Raw genomic sequence first — 17,733 nt, 5'->3', positions numbered from 1 at the left:
AATAAAATAAAATATATAATTATATTTATAACAATGTAAATTATGAAATAAGATGGTTTAATCGAAATCACAAGAAAATATGTTCAATTCAATTTGTTTTAGTTCTAAATTTGTTACATGCATTTTGTATTCAAAATATAAATTTTAATTCGTAATCAAACATTTAATTATATAAAAACATATTTATTCATTAAAAAATACAATATATAATCAGAATTAAATAAAATAAATAATCAAACTGATAAATTATACTTATAGCAATGTACCTTTTGAAATAGGATGATTTAATAGAAATCACGAGAAAATAAGCTGAATTTAATTTTGTTCGGCTCCAATTTTGTTATAGGCATCTTATATAAAAAATATCAATTTTAATTATGAATCAAAGATTTAATTATTTAAAAAAAAATTTTTTTATCAAAAAAAATATTATTTATTATAACAATAAAATAAAATATATAATTATACTTATAACAATGTAACTTTCGAAATAAAACGATTTAATCGAAATCACAAGAAAATAAGATGGATTTAATTGTATTCGTCTCCAATTTCGTTATATAGGCATTTTATATTTAAAATGCCTATTTTAATAAAATAATCAAGCATAACTTGTGAAAAAAACGTAGTTTTTTACTACTAGCCTTTATTCATTTAAGTTCCGACATAGAATGAAGAAGAAACATACAAATGTCGCGTCTTCTATGTTTGACTAATTCAAAATATAAACTCCTTCAGGACGGAGATCACGTATACGATCATGCGATTCTCTCTTTACGGACCAATAAAAAATGGATATATCTGACTCTAGATGTCGAAGATCAGAAGAGCGTGATTTCCAAATATACTCTCATATATTATGTCTCATATTAGTACTCATACGTACTCTCTGTTACGTATAAAATCGAAGCGTACGAGACTGGGGAAGTGCTTCTTTCTCCATCTGCCGGTTCTAAAAGGACTAGCAATTTCACTTTGAGAATTTAGAAAATTATGCCTGCAACTTTTAGGTAAAACGCCAAACGAAAGAAAAAATGTTTTCATTAAAAAATTAATTTTTTATTGTATTTTTTACTGACTTTCAGCTTCAAATGATTAATAAATCTATAAAAAACCAGTGAGTTCACTGTAAAAAATTCCTGATCAAATTACGGTATAAAGAACTGGCACTCGGGTACTTTTTTCCGTAAAACTCATTTTTACATGCTATGGAGAAATGAATCTGATATACCGTAATTTTAATGGTAGTATTTTTCTTTCTTTTTTATATTCGTCGAACCAATTTTGGGCTTATGACTACTAATGTTCAACTCCGTAACCTTGTAATTTTGAATCAATCCAGAAGACAAGGGAACTCCTTGATCAGTACTCCCAAAGGTATATTTTATTATGGGAACATGATGGACTTTGTGACTCAACAGATTTAACGTGCATCAATCACCATTTACTATACGGGGGTCTTCAGCCGGAAGAGATTGAACCCACGATCTCCTGGACATGGGCCCAGTGCCCTATTAACCAGGCTAATCCGGCCCAATAATGATAATTGCACGAATCACTCAAATTAAGTAAATATCACTGAAAACAATTACAGTAATTTTACGATAAAAATGGATTTTACGGATGTCACGCCTAAAGTGCCGGTACTATATACCGTAATTTTACCGGATTATTTTACAGTGTGGTATGTAGACTTCAGTTGTTCTAAGCAATTATATCTACTCGTGAGCATAGAGAAAAAAAAATTCTGGTAAAAATACCATTATGGTAATGACATTTCTGGCTAAAAAATTACTATAATATTGATCAATGGAACCAAATGCTTGTACTTTATGCCGTAATTTGATTCGGAATTTTTTACAAGGTAGATAAAATATCCTAATTAAACAGATTTAATAATCATGAAAAAATCTTTTACATTAAGTAAGTGTATTGATTTGGTAAATTTTGATTTGCTAAGTACAGTGCACTCCCGATTATCCGGGTTAATCACCGGGACGGGTCACATGGACAATCGAAAAACACGGATAATCCGAAAATTCTCGATGCGANGAACTGGCACTCGGGTACTTCTTTTCGTAAAACTCATTTTTACATGCTATGGAGAAATGAATCTGATATACCGTAATTTTAATGGTAGTATTTTTCTTCCTTTTTTATATTCGTCGAACCAATTTTGGGCTTACGACTACTAATGTTCAACTCCGTAACCTTGTAATTTTGAACCAATCCAGAAGACAAGGGAACTCCTTGATCAGTACTCCCAAAGGTATGTTTTATTATGGAAACATGATCGACTTTGTGACTCAACAGATTTAACGTGCATCAATCTCCATTTACTACAAGGGGTTCTTCAGCCTGAAGGGATTGAACCCACCATCTCTTGAACATGGGTCCAGTGCCCAATCAACCAGGATAACCTGGCCCAACAGTAATAATTGCATAAATCTCTCTAATTAAATAAATATTACTAAAAACAATTACAGTAATTTTACGATAAAAATGAATTTTACGGATGTCACACCTAAAGTGCCGGTACTATATACCGTAATTTTACCCGGATTATTTTACAGTGCGGTATGTAGACTCCAGTTGTTCTAAGCAATTATTCGTGAGCATAGAGAAAAAAATTCTGGTAAAAATACCATTATGGTAATGACATTTATGGCTAAAAAACAAACAAATATAATATTGGTTAATGGAACCAAATGCCTGTACTTTATGCCGTAATTTGATTCGGAATTTTTTTACAAGGTAGATAAAATATCCTAATGAAACAGACTTAATAATTCATTAAAAAATCTTTTCCATTAAGTAAGTTTTTTGATTTAGTAAAAATTTTGATTTGGTAAGTAGTTGATTTAGTAAATTTTGGTTTAGAATTAGGTCTTTCAATTTAATAAAAGCTTAAAGTTGTCATTTAAAACAAATGAATTCCTACATCAAATATTTCTTCTGTTCACCGAGTTCTTAATAGTTCACTTCTTATTCGAAACTTACACATACTCCAAAAATCAGAACTCTATAAAATGAAACAATACAACAGTGTTTTACAAGGTAGATAAAATATCCTAATTAAACAGATTTAATAATCATGAAAAAATATTTTCCATTAAGTAAGTTTTTTGATTTAGTAAAAATTTTGATTTGGTAAGTAGTTCATTTAGTAAATTTTGATTAGCTAAGTAGTTGATTTAGTAAATTTTGATTTAGAATTAGGTTTTTCAATTTAATAAAAGTTTAATATTGTCATTTAAAACAAATGAATTTCTACATCAAATATTTCTTCTATTCACCGAGTTCTTAATATTTGACATCTTATTCGAAACTTACATATACTCTAAGAATCAGAACTCCATAAAATGCAACAATACAGCAGTTTCCACTTTCTTATGTAGAGACCAGGAAAAGTCTCATTTTACCTTTCAATCGAAATAGTTTTCTTGTACCTTTTGTTGTGTGTTTCCATACCTCGCAAATTTAAAGTTTCTTTCAATAGAATAAGGAACTATTGTTGTTCACCAATTGATTGAGGCTTTTCAACATTTTGTTTGCTTGATAGCTCTTGCATTTAAAGAGTTTGACTGAATTACTTAATAGTTAAGTTAAATCATGCATTTATTATTTTTTTTGTAACACAGTGTTTTCAAGGAAATAACATGATTAGTTTTGAGAAAACAAATTTATACTATTTCTTAGATGTAAATCAATCTTAAAAGTCTATAATGGACTCATAATTGTTTGATTCCGTTTTTGAAAAGAAAATAGTTATATTACATTACATGTCAGGTCTTCAAAGCCTGTCCCGCTACTTCGGTTCCGTCGTTTCGGTACCGTTACTAATACGATTCGTCTATTTTGATATACTCTTCATTCTATTTCTTCATTTTTTATTACGGTGGTAATGTTTCAATTGTCCTGAATATATTTTTATGTTTATAAAATTACATTTAAATATTTCTTTTGGTGAGAAAAAAAATCAAGAATTTTAAATGGTTAATAATAAGTATTTAAAAATTATAAAGGGTGGAATTAAACGTCTAAGTTATTAAGAATATTTACGAAGGATTGACAACATTTACCTAATTAATTAGAGAAAAATGTTTTTAAGTTTCAATGAAAACTATTATTTTTTTGTATTATATTATTTAGAGAAATATATTAATTACTAGTGGGCTGCACTCCCTGCTCGCTAACGCTCGCCAACACCCGAAAATGACTGCGCAATCTTATATGGTTTGCTTCGCAAACCAAGCTCGCTTCGCTCGCTACTANTTGATAGCTCTTGCATTTAAAGAGTTTGACTGAATTACTTAATAGTTAAGTTAAATCATGCATATATTATTTTTTTTGTAACAAAGTGTTTTCAAAGAAATAACATGATTAGTTTTGAGAAAACAAATTTTTACTATTTCTTAGATGTAAATCAATCTTAAAATTCTATAATGGACTCATAATTGCTTGATTCCTTTTTTGAAAAGAAAAATAGTTATATTACATTAAATGTCAGGTCTTCAAAGCCTGTCCCGCTATTTCGGTACCGTTACTAATACGATTCGTCTATTTTGATATACTCTTCATTCTCTTTCTTCATTTTTTATTACGGTGATAATGTTTCAATAGTCCTGAATATATTTTTAAGTTTATAAAATTATATTTAAATATTTCTTTTGGTGAAAAAAGAAATCAAGAATTTTAAATGGTTAATAATAAGTATTTAAAAATTATAAAGGGTGAAATTAAACGTCTAAGTTATTAAGAATATTTACGAAGGATTGTCAACATTTACCTAATTAATTAGAGAAAAATGTTTTTAAGTTTCAATGAAAACTATTATTTTTTTGTATTATATTATTTAGAGAAATATATTAATTACTAGTGGGTTGCGTCCCCTGCTCGCTAACGCTCGCCATCCCCCGAAAATGCCTACGCAATCTTATATGGTTTGCTTCGCAAACCAAGCTCGCTTCGCTCGCTACTAACTTAGGTACATTGCAAATGCACAAAATTCTAAGATTTCAAAACAATCATTCAAAGTCATATAAAAACTTTTTTTTTTTAAAAAAATTACATCTTTTTAGTAAATATTAAGTTATTAAAATAAATTTGAATTCAAATAAATGACATGTAATTCGTTAAACCTATTGGAAATGTGCTATAGTATAATTCGTGATATAAATAAAAAATCGTCAAATAAATTCGTAATATATAAATTCGTGAAAAAAAGCGCTTTCGACAAAATACTAAAATAGAGATCTATCGACAAAGACTACTCACTTCTGCCTAGCTTAATAGTATGAGATTTCTGCAGCTAATGCTCTCTGGTTATTTCAGTTTCCGTTTTTAAAAGCGCTACATGTTGAGCCACCTCAGATAGATTTGGCATGTGACATTTTCAGCGGCAATCATTGGTCGATTTGTCGTGTAAGAGTTGTTTTTCGTTAGTTGATATGTTTTCCTATGTAAGCTTTAATTTAGCATTTACCAACATTATAAAAAATACGCATTTGTAAGTGTACAAATGCCCGAACAAGGCTGAACTGAATCAGTAACTTAGCTGTGACTAAATGAATATTACATTTGGATAAGATAAAATTGCGGGCTTGTTAAGAATTTCTGCCTGACCAACAGAGGGTGTTGTAATCAAAATTGTGCTTTCTGTTTTTCAAACTGAAAAGAGTTTTTAAGATGTTAATTGTACTTAGAAAGAAACCCATACATGTACGTAAATGAATAAAGAAGTTCAACTACCTTATGAAAAAATGGATAAAGAATTCACCATAGTATGATATATCTGTGTATGACACTTTAATTAACCATTTGAAGTCTTCTTTTTTGTCCCTTTAACTCTTGTTACAATTGATAAATTATATTAGAATAGGAAATACTAAGAGTCATCTAATTCAAATCAATCATTTAAATAAAATGTCATTTAAGATTAACTGTAGAAGTGCTAACATATTATTACCTTTCTATTTGGTTAAAGGCAAGTATATCAAAAGGTTTAAATTACCAAATGAATGATAAAATGATTGATAGTTTTGGAGATCATTTTGGTAATTTTATTATGATACTTTAGAGCATGGCATAAAAGCCGATTATTTGGTAACATTTACTTTCGAAATTTGTATTTGTTTCTAAATATATTGTAATAAGAACTGTAATTTTGAAGAAGTAGAATCTCCGGTAGTCCGTTGCAACAATGAATGATAAAATTTACGATATGAATGGTTTAAATACCGTATATTTTGACTTTATTCTTAAACGTGGGTCTTTACCTTTCAACAGTGTTTCCCAAACTTATGACTTTTCTGTACCCTTTCAAAATTTTTCGTAACGCTGTGTACCACTAATAAAAAAATGAATGTATTTTTACTATAAATAAATTTAACAAAAGTTAAAAATCACAACTGGTTGTTAACACCACTAATTATTAACACCACTAATTATTAACTGTTAACTCTGTGAAAAATAGCCAATAAAAAAATACGTAATCGTAAATTTTCATGGCTAGCTTTATTTTTAAATATTTCTCTTTTGAAATTTTCGTTTGTTGCAAGATATTTCGAATAAGAACGCGTACTCCCGCTAAACTGTTCCCGTACCCCTGAGGGTACGCGTATCACACTTTGGGAAACACTGCTTTTCAAGTATGGTGATTCTGCCAGAATTTTTTTCCCCATACAGCTAAAAATTAAAAATAAGGATCATTACAATTGCATTGGAATATTTTGCATATTTGGTATTTTTTTTTAAAATTTTCAATATTTGGAAGAGAAAAACAGGAATGAAAAGTGAATGCGAAACCGCAACCGAAACGGTAACGGGACCGAAATAACAGAACCGAAACACCGATTCAAAGCCTTATGTAAGACAATAGTTCACTTCGGATAAGTTTTCATAAATGATGTCTAATAGCGTGGCTAACTTATGACCGCTAAATTCGTGGACAATTTTTCCCCATCATAGTTGTTTTAATGACGAGATTAAAATTTTAGATGGGTTTTTTTTCTTTCCACATGTAAAAATCCTAAAGCCTGCCCCAGTTATTGCTTTGGGTGTTCAACTTAATGTTAAATTTTGTTTTCCTGCTTAAAATTTATGACTTGAGAACTTGATATAAGGAAGGTGAATAGGAAAATGTACAACGGTATAAAAAATAATATTTGATTATTAGTTCGAAAGTTATTAATTGTTGAACTTGTAGGTAATAACTTGTAAATTCACAACGTGGTGCGCTCTGCAAGCCACAAAGATGCAACAACTGATTGAAAATCGACATGCTGAAAGGGCAATCTTTGATTATAAACTTAAAATGAGCTTTGTTTAAAGTTTCCGTATGCTCAAAATCTACTGCAATTTTTTTAGAATATTTTTTACATTTCTTTTGCTTTAGGTTACCTTTTATTTTGTTGCACAAAAACTATAAAACTTAGAAACTTGGCATTACTAAAGTGTGTAAAAAATGTGCGTGGAAAAAGATGGAATAAAAAATTTAACATCTGTTCGTGAATTATTAATTGCTTAATTTGAAGTTAGAAATATATCATGTGAACACGTGAATGAGTTAAAAGTATATCATGTTCCGCAGCATGTACAAGTGCAATTACAAAATTGAAATTTGAGGTGCAGAAAGCGCCATTTTCATTTACGAACTTAATATGAGTTTTTATTTTTTATTTTTCGAAAATCTAATTTGTAGGTTACAGCAATTTTAAGTGCTTTTTTGCGATTTTTTAAATTTTTTTTTACTTTAATTAATATTTAGAAAAAATTATCTCCTATGCAATCTTTATTTTATAAGCAGCACGTGACTTGATGTTGAAGGTATTGCGAAGAAAGAATTAATGTAGTAAAAATAAAATGAAAAAGAATGAAAGATAAGATGTTGCCAAGTGCAAATCTTAGCATTTGTAACGAAATTTTTAATAATATAGAAAGTTCAGGAGAAATAAAAACTTTTCCAAAAACTGCTGTATTGTTATTAACTATGAAATCATTTGGTCCCGTGATAGCCTGGTTGGCAGGGCGCTGGACTCACGTTTACGAGAACGGGAGCTCAAATCCAGCCGATCGAAGACACCTTGTGAGTAAATGGTGGCTGGTGCATGTTAAATCTGTAGGGTCACTTCGTCCTCCATGTTCCCATAACAAATCAATACGTGTGAGGGTATTGAATTGGAGATTGATCGTTCTCTGGTTCAGGTCAAAATTATGATCTGTGGACGAATGAATGGGTCCACCCTATAAGCGGGTGTGACGTATGGGTGGGACAGAATTCGAATTCTTGGCCAAAGATGGCGCCACTGGAAAACAAGAGCAGTTGCACCCCCTCTGCCTAAAAGTCCGACTGCAACAACAACATTAAATCATTTATCATTTTTATTCTCATTTATTATTTTTATAGGATCAACCATTCTACATTTCTGAGTTATATATTTTCATATTACATATTTTTGTATTATATACTGAGTTATATATTTTTATAGAAGTAAATTTATACGTACAGTTGAATTGCTTTACAAATCTAGGTATCCTTTCACATCGTTACGATTAATATATTAACAAGATGTGCTTACAGAAAGCTATGATAATTGTAAATTTTATAAAGAAAATGACTTTTCTCGATTCTTAAGAAAAAAAAGAGCAGATGAATGGGACACAACCGCGTAGGCTGGCGAGCAAAGCAGAAAAAAAATAGCGCGAAGCCTCCTATTCTTTTAAAAATATTAAAAAGGAAAAAAAGGAGTAAATCTTTTCCAAAGTAAATCTTTTTCCAATTACACGAATACCGATGTCTGGTCTATAATAGACAGCACTTGTTTTTATTAATAATTAAAAGCACTGATAAAGATAATAATGTTCTCGTAAGATTTATATAAATCTTTGAACTGTATAAAATTGAGCCGTGGTGGCATAGGGGTTAGAGCGCTTGCCTCCCAATGAGTTGACACAGGATCGAATCCCAGTGAGGGCCGGTTGATTCGAATTCTGCAACCGGCTCGCACCGACCATTGTACTAAAGTAAAATATCCTCAGTGGTAGACAGATCATGGGTTAGAAAATCCTTGCTGCCGATAAACGCTGGGGATTTTTGTGATTTCTCGCTCCATGTAACGCAAATGCGGGTTAGCTCCATCAAAAAGTCCTTCACGAAAGCTGGTTTGTCCCAATACTTGATCCCGGAGTTCCCTTAAATTCTGAATTGGATTCAAAATTTCAAGACTATGGAGTTGAACATTGATAGTAGTGAACTCAAAATTCAGTGTAAAATAAAATAAGTTTATAAATAAATCATAATAATGTGAATATAAAATAATTTTATAATATTTAAACAGTTTTGCCGAATTCATATTAAGTAGTCTGTGCTGCGTGCATGTTTGATTAAAAAAACTAATTTTATTTTCAAAAATATTGTATGCATGCATCCTAAATTTATGATTCTTCCTTTATGTTTTATCGTAAAAGGAACTTCACTGATTCCAATGTGTATAATATTTTACTGCAATGATACATTTTAAAATTACTGTATAACAAACATAGTGAAGGCTCCTTTATACCAACTAGTGGAAAAGAACATTCTAGGTGTTTCACTATATCAGAAACTACACTTTGCTTTGGTGTAGTGGGACACTTAAAGAAACACTATATGGGTGTAAAGTCGTCTTCGTGTTCAGACGCACGAAAATTTTTTACACTGAAGAAAACCAGTTTATAATTGTCTACTTTACATCTAATTACTTGGATGTGACTCTAGATCGACACTGTTAGAATTTTCAACCTAAATTTATGATAAAATAACCGACAGTAGTCCACCCATGGCCATCTAATTAACTATAAAATTTACTGTTAAGAAAATTTTTCACCTTCGCGGTTTTGAAACCACTTTCAACTAGTATGGTCATCTAATTAACAATAAAATTTACTGTTAAGAACATTTTTCACCTTTGCGGTTTTGAAACCATTTTCAACTAGTATGGTCATCTAATTAACTATAAAATTTACTGTTAAGAACATTTTTCACCTTTGCGGTTTTGAAACCATTTTCAACTAGTATGGTCATCTAATTAACTATAAAATTTACTGTTAAGAACATTGGTTTAAATACCGTATATTTTGACTTTATAGACAAAAAACATGATTTTTTTCCTATCAGAAATGTCATATGTCATCACCATACAGTATTGTAATTTTACTTGTATTTTTTTCTTTTAGTCTCAAGAAATGCACGTTAAAGTATAATATCGTATAAATTTACTTCAACCATAATGAGGGGCAAGGTTTATCCATATTTCAATGCAAGTCAATCTGATTCAACCAGACTGAATATCACTGCCAAACTTTACTTTTTATTGAAGCTGCATTAAATTTGAACGAAATCATAGTTCAATCCATCTTTTTCATGTTCCAACTTTTTTGCTGATTTTCTAATTATATAACACTAAGATAAAGGAGAGTGTTTTTACTACAATATTTAAACTGTGATCCTACGGACATAATAATTGCGTATTTTTGGAGCAAAAACTGAAAAACTAAATACACTCTCTTCCACCTTATGATACTTAATTAAAAAATATAATTTGCTGATTTTCTAATTATTTAACACAAGATAAAATAAAGTGTTTCTATCACAATATTTACATTGTGATCCTATGGATATAATAACTACATATTTTTGGAGCAAAAACTGTAAAATTAAATACGTTTGATGAAAACATTCTTTTCCTCCTACTGATACTTAATTAAAGAATACAATATTGTATTAAAAATATAGTTATAAACTTCATTNTTTGATTGGCATAAACCTTTAATTAATTTAACAAATGTGCTTAGGAATTCGCAATGAAGTAATAAATTCCTTCAATAGAGTTTGTAGAACTTATGAATTACTATCATAAATTTTAAATATAGAATCACTGCACTTGAGGATCTGATATTAAAGGAGACATATTTATAAATTATATATAAGGGAAACATTCAATAAATACAGAGTTTTAAAAATAATTATTATTTTTATTCTAAAACCAAATAAATTAGACCATTAATTGGTTTAAATTTTAGGATGTTATGAAGTAAATAAAAGGAGTATTGAATATCTAAACAAAAACAAAAAATTAATTCTGAAAATTTTTTTATCTCTATAAGATGAATATTTATATAAAAATCATTATGTACCGTAATGATTGTTACTGTTTACATCATTGCGATTGTTTTAAAAGGCATTTTTTTCAATGTAATACAGGATGTTCTGAAAAATAAAAACATGCATAATGATGTTTAAATCATGCAGAATGTTTTGAAAAAAATTAAACTAGCTAATAAAGTGAATTTTTCAAAATAAAATGGGCCACTTTAAAAATAAATGTTAATTTATGTTTAAATATTTGAAATTAAATCTCGCAATGATTTCTTAAAGTTCATACAATTTGCTTTCTTTAATAGAATTAGAAATATAATAATGTAATTGCAAATCGAATTAATGTAATTTTTATTGTAAAGAAAATCTCTTAGAACTTTGTTTTATCAAAACTGAAACACGAAACACATTGTCCAAACGTGTAAAGAAATATCTGGGCTTTAGAAAACTAAAAATAATGCAAAAATCACGCGTGGAAAAAAATAGTTGCATAAATACTAAAATTCTTTTTGATTGAATTTAACATATTTGTATCAATTCTAAGTCAAATTAAATTTATAAGGACCATATTATAATTTAACGGAATAACAACTGTTGCGGAAACACTTGTTCTCTACACTGTAAGAAAATTCCGTATTGAATTACGGTGAAAAGTATTGACACCCTTTGGTGTATTATCCGTATAATCCTTTTAACCAAAAAAAAAAAAAAAAAATCAATTTTTACGGTAAAATTTTATACCGTAATCGTAGTATATCATTTAGTAATAGTAATATTATTTAGTTACATTAATCTAGTGACTTTACAGTAAGTATTGCTGTAAAATTACTGTATATCAATCTTTTGTTTGGTAAAATTTTACGGTAAAAAGTATTGACTCTCTAGGATTCAGAATTTTTTACAGTGTATGTAGTTACGATGATTTGCGTGTTTAGTGCTGTTAAAAGCACTCTATTTAAATGTTTAAAAGTTTGTAAATAAATAATGTTATTGTATTCAATAACAGTAAGAATTTTCGTCGTAGTCCATTTATAAACCTATTAAATCTTTCCATTAAGTCATTGTTTTGATAGCGTAATTTATCATTTTTTAATTTTAGCTAAATTAAATAGGCGAATAGGGTATAGTTTAATCTGAAAACTCTTTCCTTTTAAACGAATGATTCAAAATGCATTTATGTATTTTTTGAGTAACTATTTCAAATAAAAGATTAATATATCTCTTAGATATTATTAAGAGCAATAATTAATTAGGGCATTTAATGAAATGTTTCAGGAGCACGTAATATTTTTAAAACTAATGAATAAATGATATTAATTCTACTTCATTTTCTTTACAGCACACAAAGGAAATTTTTAATTTCATAATAAAAATTTCAGTTTTTCATCTTCTGTTTAAAAGAACATATATAACATTTTCTCAAGTACACAATAATAAATTAAACTTTTTTACAAATATTAATTATTTTGCATAACACTTATTAGCAAGATTAACCTCTTTCTGCATGCTTATCTTATGTGCATATTGTTATGATGCCTCTAATATGGGAAATAATGTTTTTGTCTCAATTTTAAATGCATTTAACTCAATTTTTGCGTGGTAAGGTTATCAGTTAATTCATTTTATACATTAGCATTTTTTCTTTACTTTTAATTTTTCTACAGAAATAATTCTGTATAATGTACTATACAATTTTAAATACTGTAGAACCTTATTTTAAAAATGAAAATTTTTTAGTTAAAATTTTATTAAACTAATGACATATAAGAAGTCACTTCTTTTCCTTTTCTGGTTTCTAATGTGAACAGAAATTTTTAGATATTATTCCTTTTGGTGATTCTAGAGAAATAAAATTGTGTCAACACATATTTTAGAAAACATTCTTATAGTGGATATTTCTGATTCATCGGTAAATTAATCTGACTACAGTTATTCTAAGGAACTATAGCCTCGAAGAAAAAACATTTCTGAAAAGTTTCGGTAAAAAAAAAACATACTTCTGGTTAATAAAACCAAAATATACGGTATTCATCTGGTAGTTTTTTTGTTTACGGTTTATCTGAAATTCAGATTTACAGTTAGAATTTTAATTTTAAAATTACGGTGAAATAACCGACAGCAGTCTGTCTAGCCAATTAACCTTAAAGTTTAAAATAAATAATATTTTTGCCTTTACGGTTTTTAAACCGTTTATAACTAGTGTGGTTGAAAAACCATGAATACAAATTTATACGGTTTTTAACCATTTGCAACTCGCGTGACTTCAAAACCGTAAAAAATAAATTTAACAGGCCATAAAAGCTAGGTTTTTTTATTAGGTAATGGGCATTGGAAGTAGATTATGGTGGAAATGTGTTTTATCGAATGAACCGTGAAATGTGGCTTATCCGGTTGTTTCACCTATCGTAAGAGATGGGAAATACTAGACATTTTTGTTAAGTGCTGCCATCTATGAGTGAAAGAGAAAATCGTTTTCCAATAGTTCAGGGTTACGAATTGGGGAGTGCAGGACTCTGGAAATTCTTCATGTGTTCAAGAGAATGTAGGAAATATTGTGGTACAAACGCTAGGACTTGAACCCTTGTTCCTTCAGTCAAAAGATTGATTGATTATCTCTCTGAGCTATAACGTGTATCCAACTGCAAAGAATTAAGTGGCCTCATTAGGTGGGATCAGTTTGTGCTATAAAATTATGGCTGCTTAACAGTATTAGGGGAAAGCAGTTAATAAACAGTTTTTCTCACAGTTATTTATGGTTATTTGACTGTTTTTTTAATAAGGTAAAATAGCATTTAATAAATTGTTATTTAATAATTTTTCCGAGAAATTTCTAATAGTGTAGTTCTTATTACCACACATTTAGTAAAAAATTCAAAACTGAAAAGTAATTTAATGGAATAAGTGATTCTTATGGCTGTGGTTCCCAGTTTTTTTTTCCAGCTGCGGAACCCTTAACTATCGAGCTTCTTTTTGATGGAACCTTTGAGATTTAATGAATAAATTTCATCAGCAATTGTGAATACATTAATTAACGAATCTAACATTTCTCACTTGGAAATATGTTATGATCCAAATTTTATTAATTATTTTGAAAATATCTCGTAAATCATAATTTAGTTTCATCATATCGTTTTGAGTTCTCACAATTGAATTCACAGATACGGAGAGGCATTTACTCGAGTTTATTTGATTTTAAACCATGCATAAACTTAAAATAAAAGAGCTGAAATATGGTTTGCATTAAAATAAAAACAATTTCTTATAAGTAATAACAAATTGTTCAATATGTTTCCAATATGTTATAATAAATAAATGCATTTGTTTAAATTACTATTTTAAATGAGTTAAAATTTTTTTTAATTTGTTAAGCAGATGTATTGAAATATTTAGAAAATATGCTAACCACATTTTATGCCATGAATGTTTTATATAATAGTTAGCTACACGGTAGTAAGTTTTCATATTTATGCATGAGTGAGTATCTTTTAAAGCCATTTTATGTTTTCGAAAAAGTTATATACCTTCCAGTCAAAATATATGTTACTTTCCGATGTGTTAGTAAGTAAAGGGAATTTTTTACAAACAAAGCTTTAAAAGCTTGCAAAATATATTTAAAAGCCTTCTTTGCCATTTTAAAACTAAACATTTGCATTTCACTAAGTTTGGGATATTATAAATCAGTAGTTTATTATTTCTATGCTTGTGAAGAGCGTATAAAAGAATCTTAAAATGTTATATCTAGTTGCAAAACTTTTAAAAATTTTTTTAATACATTTTAGAAAACACATTTGCTTATTAAATTAAGGTTTACTAAGTGTGTTTAGAAACTATCGCTATCAAAAGATTAAGATACTTTTTCTGACTTTTCTTTACTCGATGGCATCGCATTTTGGCAATTGAAATTTTAATAATTAATGAAAAAAGCTTTTAAATTAATTTATACAGCACATGAATATGTTCTTAGACCAAATTTTGAAATACTTAAATTCGAATGTTTTAATTTTGTTATGTTTTCTTATAAATACCATGAGAGTTAAAAAATAAATTACTTCAAATCGTGGGGAAAAGGCCTAGAAAAATGAGCAAAATTCGTTAATAATGGCATTTTTAATGGATCATAGTTTTGTTACAGATTATTGCTCTTCAAATTTATTAAAAAGTGTTTGTAAATAATGAAATTCAAGAAAAGGCGATTCATTAAATCAATATATATATATATTTAAATTACTTAAAAGTAAAGGAGCAAATGTTTGAGCAGAAACTGTCAAAATATGACTTTAAAGTACAAAATGACAATTTTTCAAGCTAGTGTCTTGTCTTTTTTCTAGACTTACGTATAAGTAAAAAAAACGAAACATTCTTGCATTTGGAAATAGAGGAAATTACGACATAAGAGTTTTGAGATATTTGGCTAAACAGAATAATTTTTGTAAATATATAGATATATAATTATTTAAAGCATTATCACTTCTGTTATATTTTAAATCGAAGCACTATTAAAATGGTTATACAGAAATAAAAAAAAAAATCTGAAATTTGATGATTCTATCAAAATTGGTCTAAAAAGGTACACTGTCAGAATTTTTTTTTTCTAAAGTTATGGTGAAATAACCAGTAGTCTTTCTATCCAATTAGCCATAAACTTCATTGTTATTGCAAAGTTTACTTTATCTTTACCTCAATCGGCCTGAAACAGTTTAAAAAAGTCTGTGAATTCAACACTATATGCTTTTTAACCACTTACAATTAGCATGACTTCAAAACCATAAAAACAAAGTCTAACGTTATATTGGAAATTGAGCTTTTAGTTAGGTAATGGACATTGAAGCTCGGTTGTGGTTGACTTGTGTTTTGTCAAATGAACAATGGAATGTGGTTTAATTAGCTTATCTTGCGGTGTCATTTATTGTGGGAGGTGGTAAATATTAGACTTTTTTGTGTTCAGCAGCTCTGGGTTGCTGCCATCCGATAATAAGAGCATAGTGTTCAAATAGTGCAAGATCACCATTTGGATTTTTCAGGACATTGGAAACTATTCTGCTTTTGTTAAATGTAGTAAAATAACAATTGAATAAATTCTTATTTATTAACAATTTTTTCTATCATTTCAACTGACATTGTTCTTTGTCCCATTTTGACTGTTTATAATGCATATTTAAATGTTTATTGTTAATTTCTTTATAGTTCTTCCTGCTCCTTTGCTGCGAAGTAAACTGATATAAATATGTATGAATTCCGAAGTAAAGTCACGTGTAACAACTTACTTGATTTTGTCTTGATGAAAATTATTGAAGTTTAAAATAATTAGATGAGTTAGTTTACTACTAAAAAATTAAGATTTTTAGCAAAAATGTACAATGAGCAAAAAAAAAAAAAAAAAAAAAAAAAAAAAAAAAAAAAAAAAAAAANAAAAAATAAAATAAAATAAAATAAAAATTAATAATAATAATTACTATAAAAAATAATTTTTTATCAAATGATCGGATTATCTTGTACTAGGACTCAAATATGCTAGTTAATTAGTGAAGATGATGCTTTAAGTTACAAAATCAGACACAAAAACGTACTTTCTCTGAATAAACGTGCAATTTTTTTGATGGCCTATAAAAATGTAGGTGGTAGCTGGAATCTGGAACAAACTCAGCAAATATATATATATATATATATACACAAACAAATTCGAGAGTTTTCCAACTCTGGAACACGCAACATATAATTGACCGTGAGAAAAGCACGGGTTTTCTAAATCTAAGCCACAAATTGTCATTGCTTGACCTTTTGACTTATTAATAGTCACAGCAAATGCTAAGCGGATTGGAAATTGCAAACGTTTGAATGGTATAGGCGAATCTGAAGGAATCATTGGGATCCGCGGTAGAAGTACAACTTCACCTTGAAATTTTCCACTTAAAATAGTGGCTGCCGAAATGTTACCCATGATTTTTTTTTATGACCAGTCGCGTGCCATTACACAATTTCGGAGCATTCAAATTTCTAACAAAATTATAGGTGAACCAATCTTCAATCCCAAATTATGGGGTGGCATTCCAGGTAAATCCAGTGAATTTAAAAACTCGGCAGGATAGTTGACAACTTCATCAGGATCAACAACAGTGTCAATCGATTTGAATGTAATTTCACTACCAGGCAATGATTGTTGTACTTTAAAATTGATTGCGTCAACATCTAAATTTTTTGCGGCTAAAATAGCTCGCTCACGTAGCCATGCATGATTAGTATAATTATGTGGCAAATCTGGAAAGATACTTTTTATTAACTCCTCTTTGGTAGGCACCATGTTGCAAAAATTCTGTGGGAGTCGAATATATTGTGTATCTTCATACAATTGAATTTTACCATTGCCAATGTCTAACAGTTGTTCAGAAAATCTTGACGATAATGGATCATGTTGAAGTTGAGCACGCATATTAAGAGTAAGGCATAATTTACTGACACTTCGCCACACATAAGATTCTTTCAAACATGCGTTTATTTCGTCCGCATATGTCGCACGTGGAATGACGGGTCATGTTTGTCTGAAATCACCTGGCGGCAGCAGTAGAGCAACACCAAAAAGCTGAGTATTATCTTTGATA

General features: G+C 28.9%; 1 protein-coding gene across 1 annotated transcript; it reads right to left on the bottom strand.

Annotated features, from left to right (window-relative positions):
* Nucleotides 1-17,123: 17,123 nt before the first annotated feature.
* Nucleotides 17,124-17,564, bottom strand: LOC139426548 (uncharacterized). The gene has a single exon (XM_071185810.1). It carries the CDS (start codon nucleotides 17,562-17,564, stop codon nucleotides 17,124-17,126), a length of 441 nt encoding a protein of 146 aa, XP_071041911.1.
* Between the last annotated feature and the right edge of the window lie 169 nt (nucleotides 17,565-17,733).

Source organism: Parasteatoda tepidariorum, chromosome 9 (genome assembly GCF_043381705.1).
Source record: "Parasteatoda tepidariorum isolate YZ-2023 chromosome 9, CAS_Ptep_4.0, whole genome shotgun sequence".
In the NCBI taxonomy this organism is placed as follows: Eukaryota; Metazoa; Arthropoda; class Arachnida; order Araneae; family Theridiidae; genus Parasteatoda; species Parasteatoda tepidariorum.
Note: the sequence above shows the minus strand (reverse complement) of the source record. Positions and strands in the feature narration are given on the sequence as shown.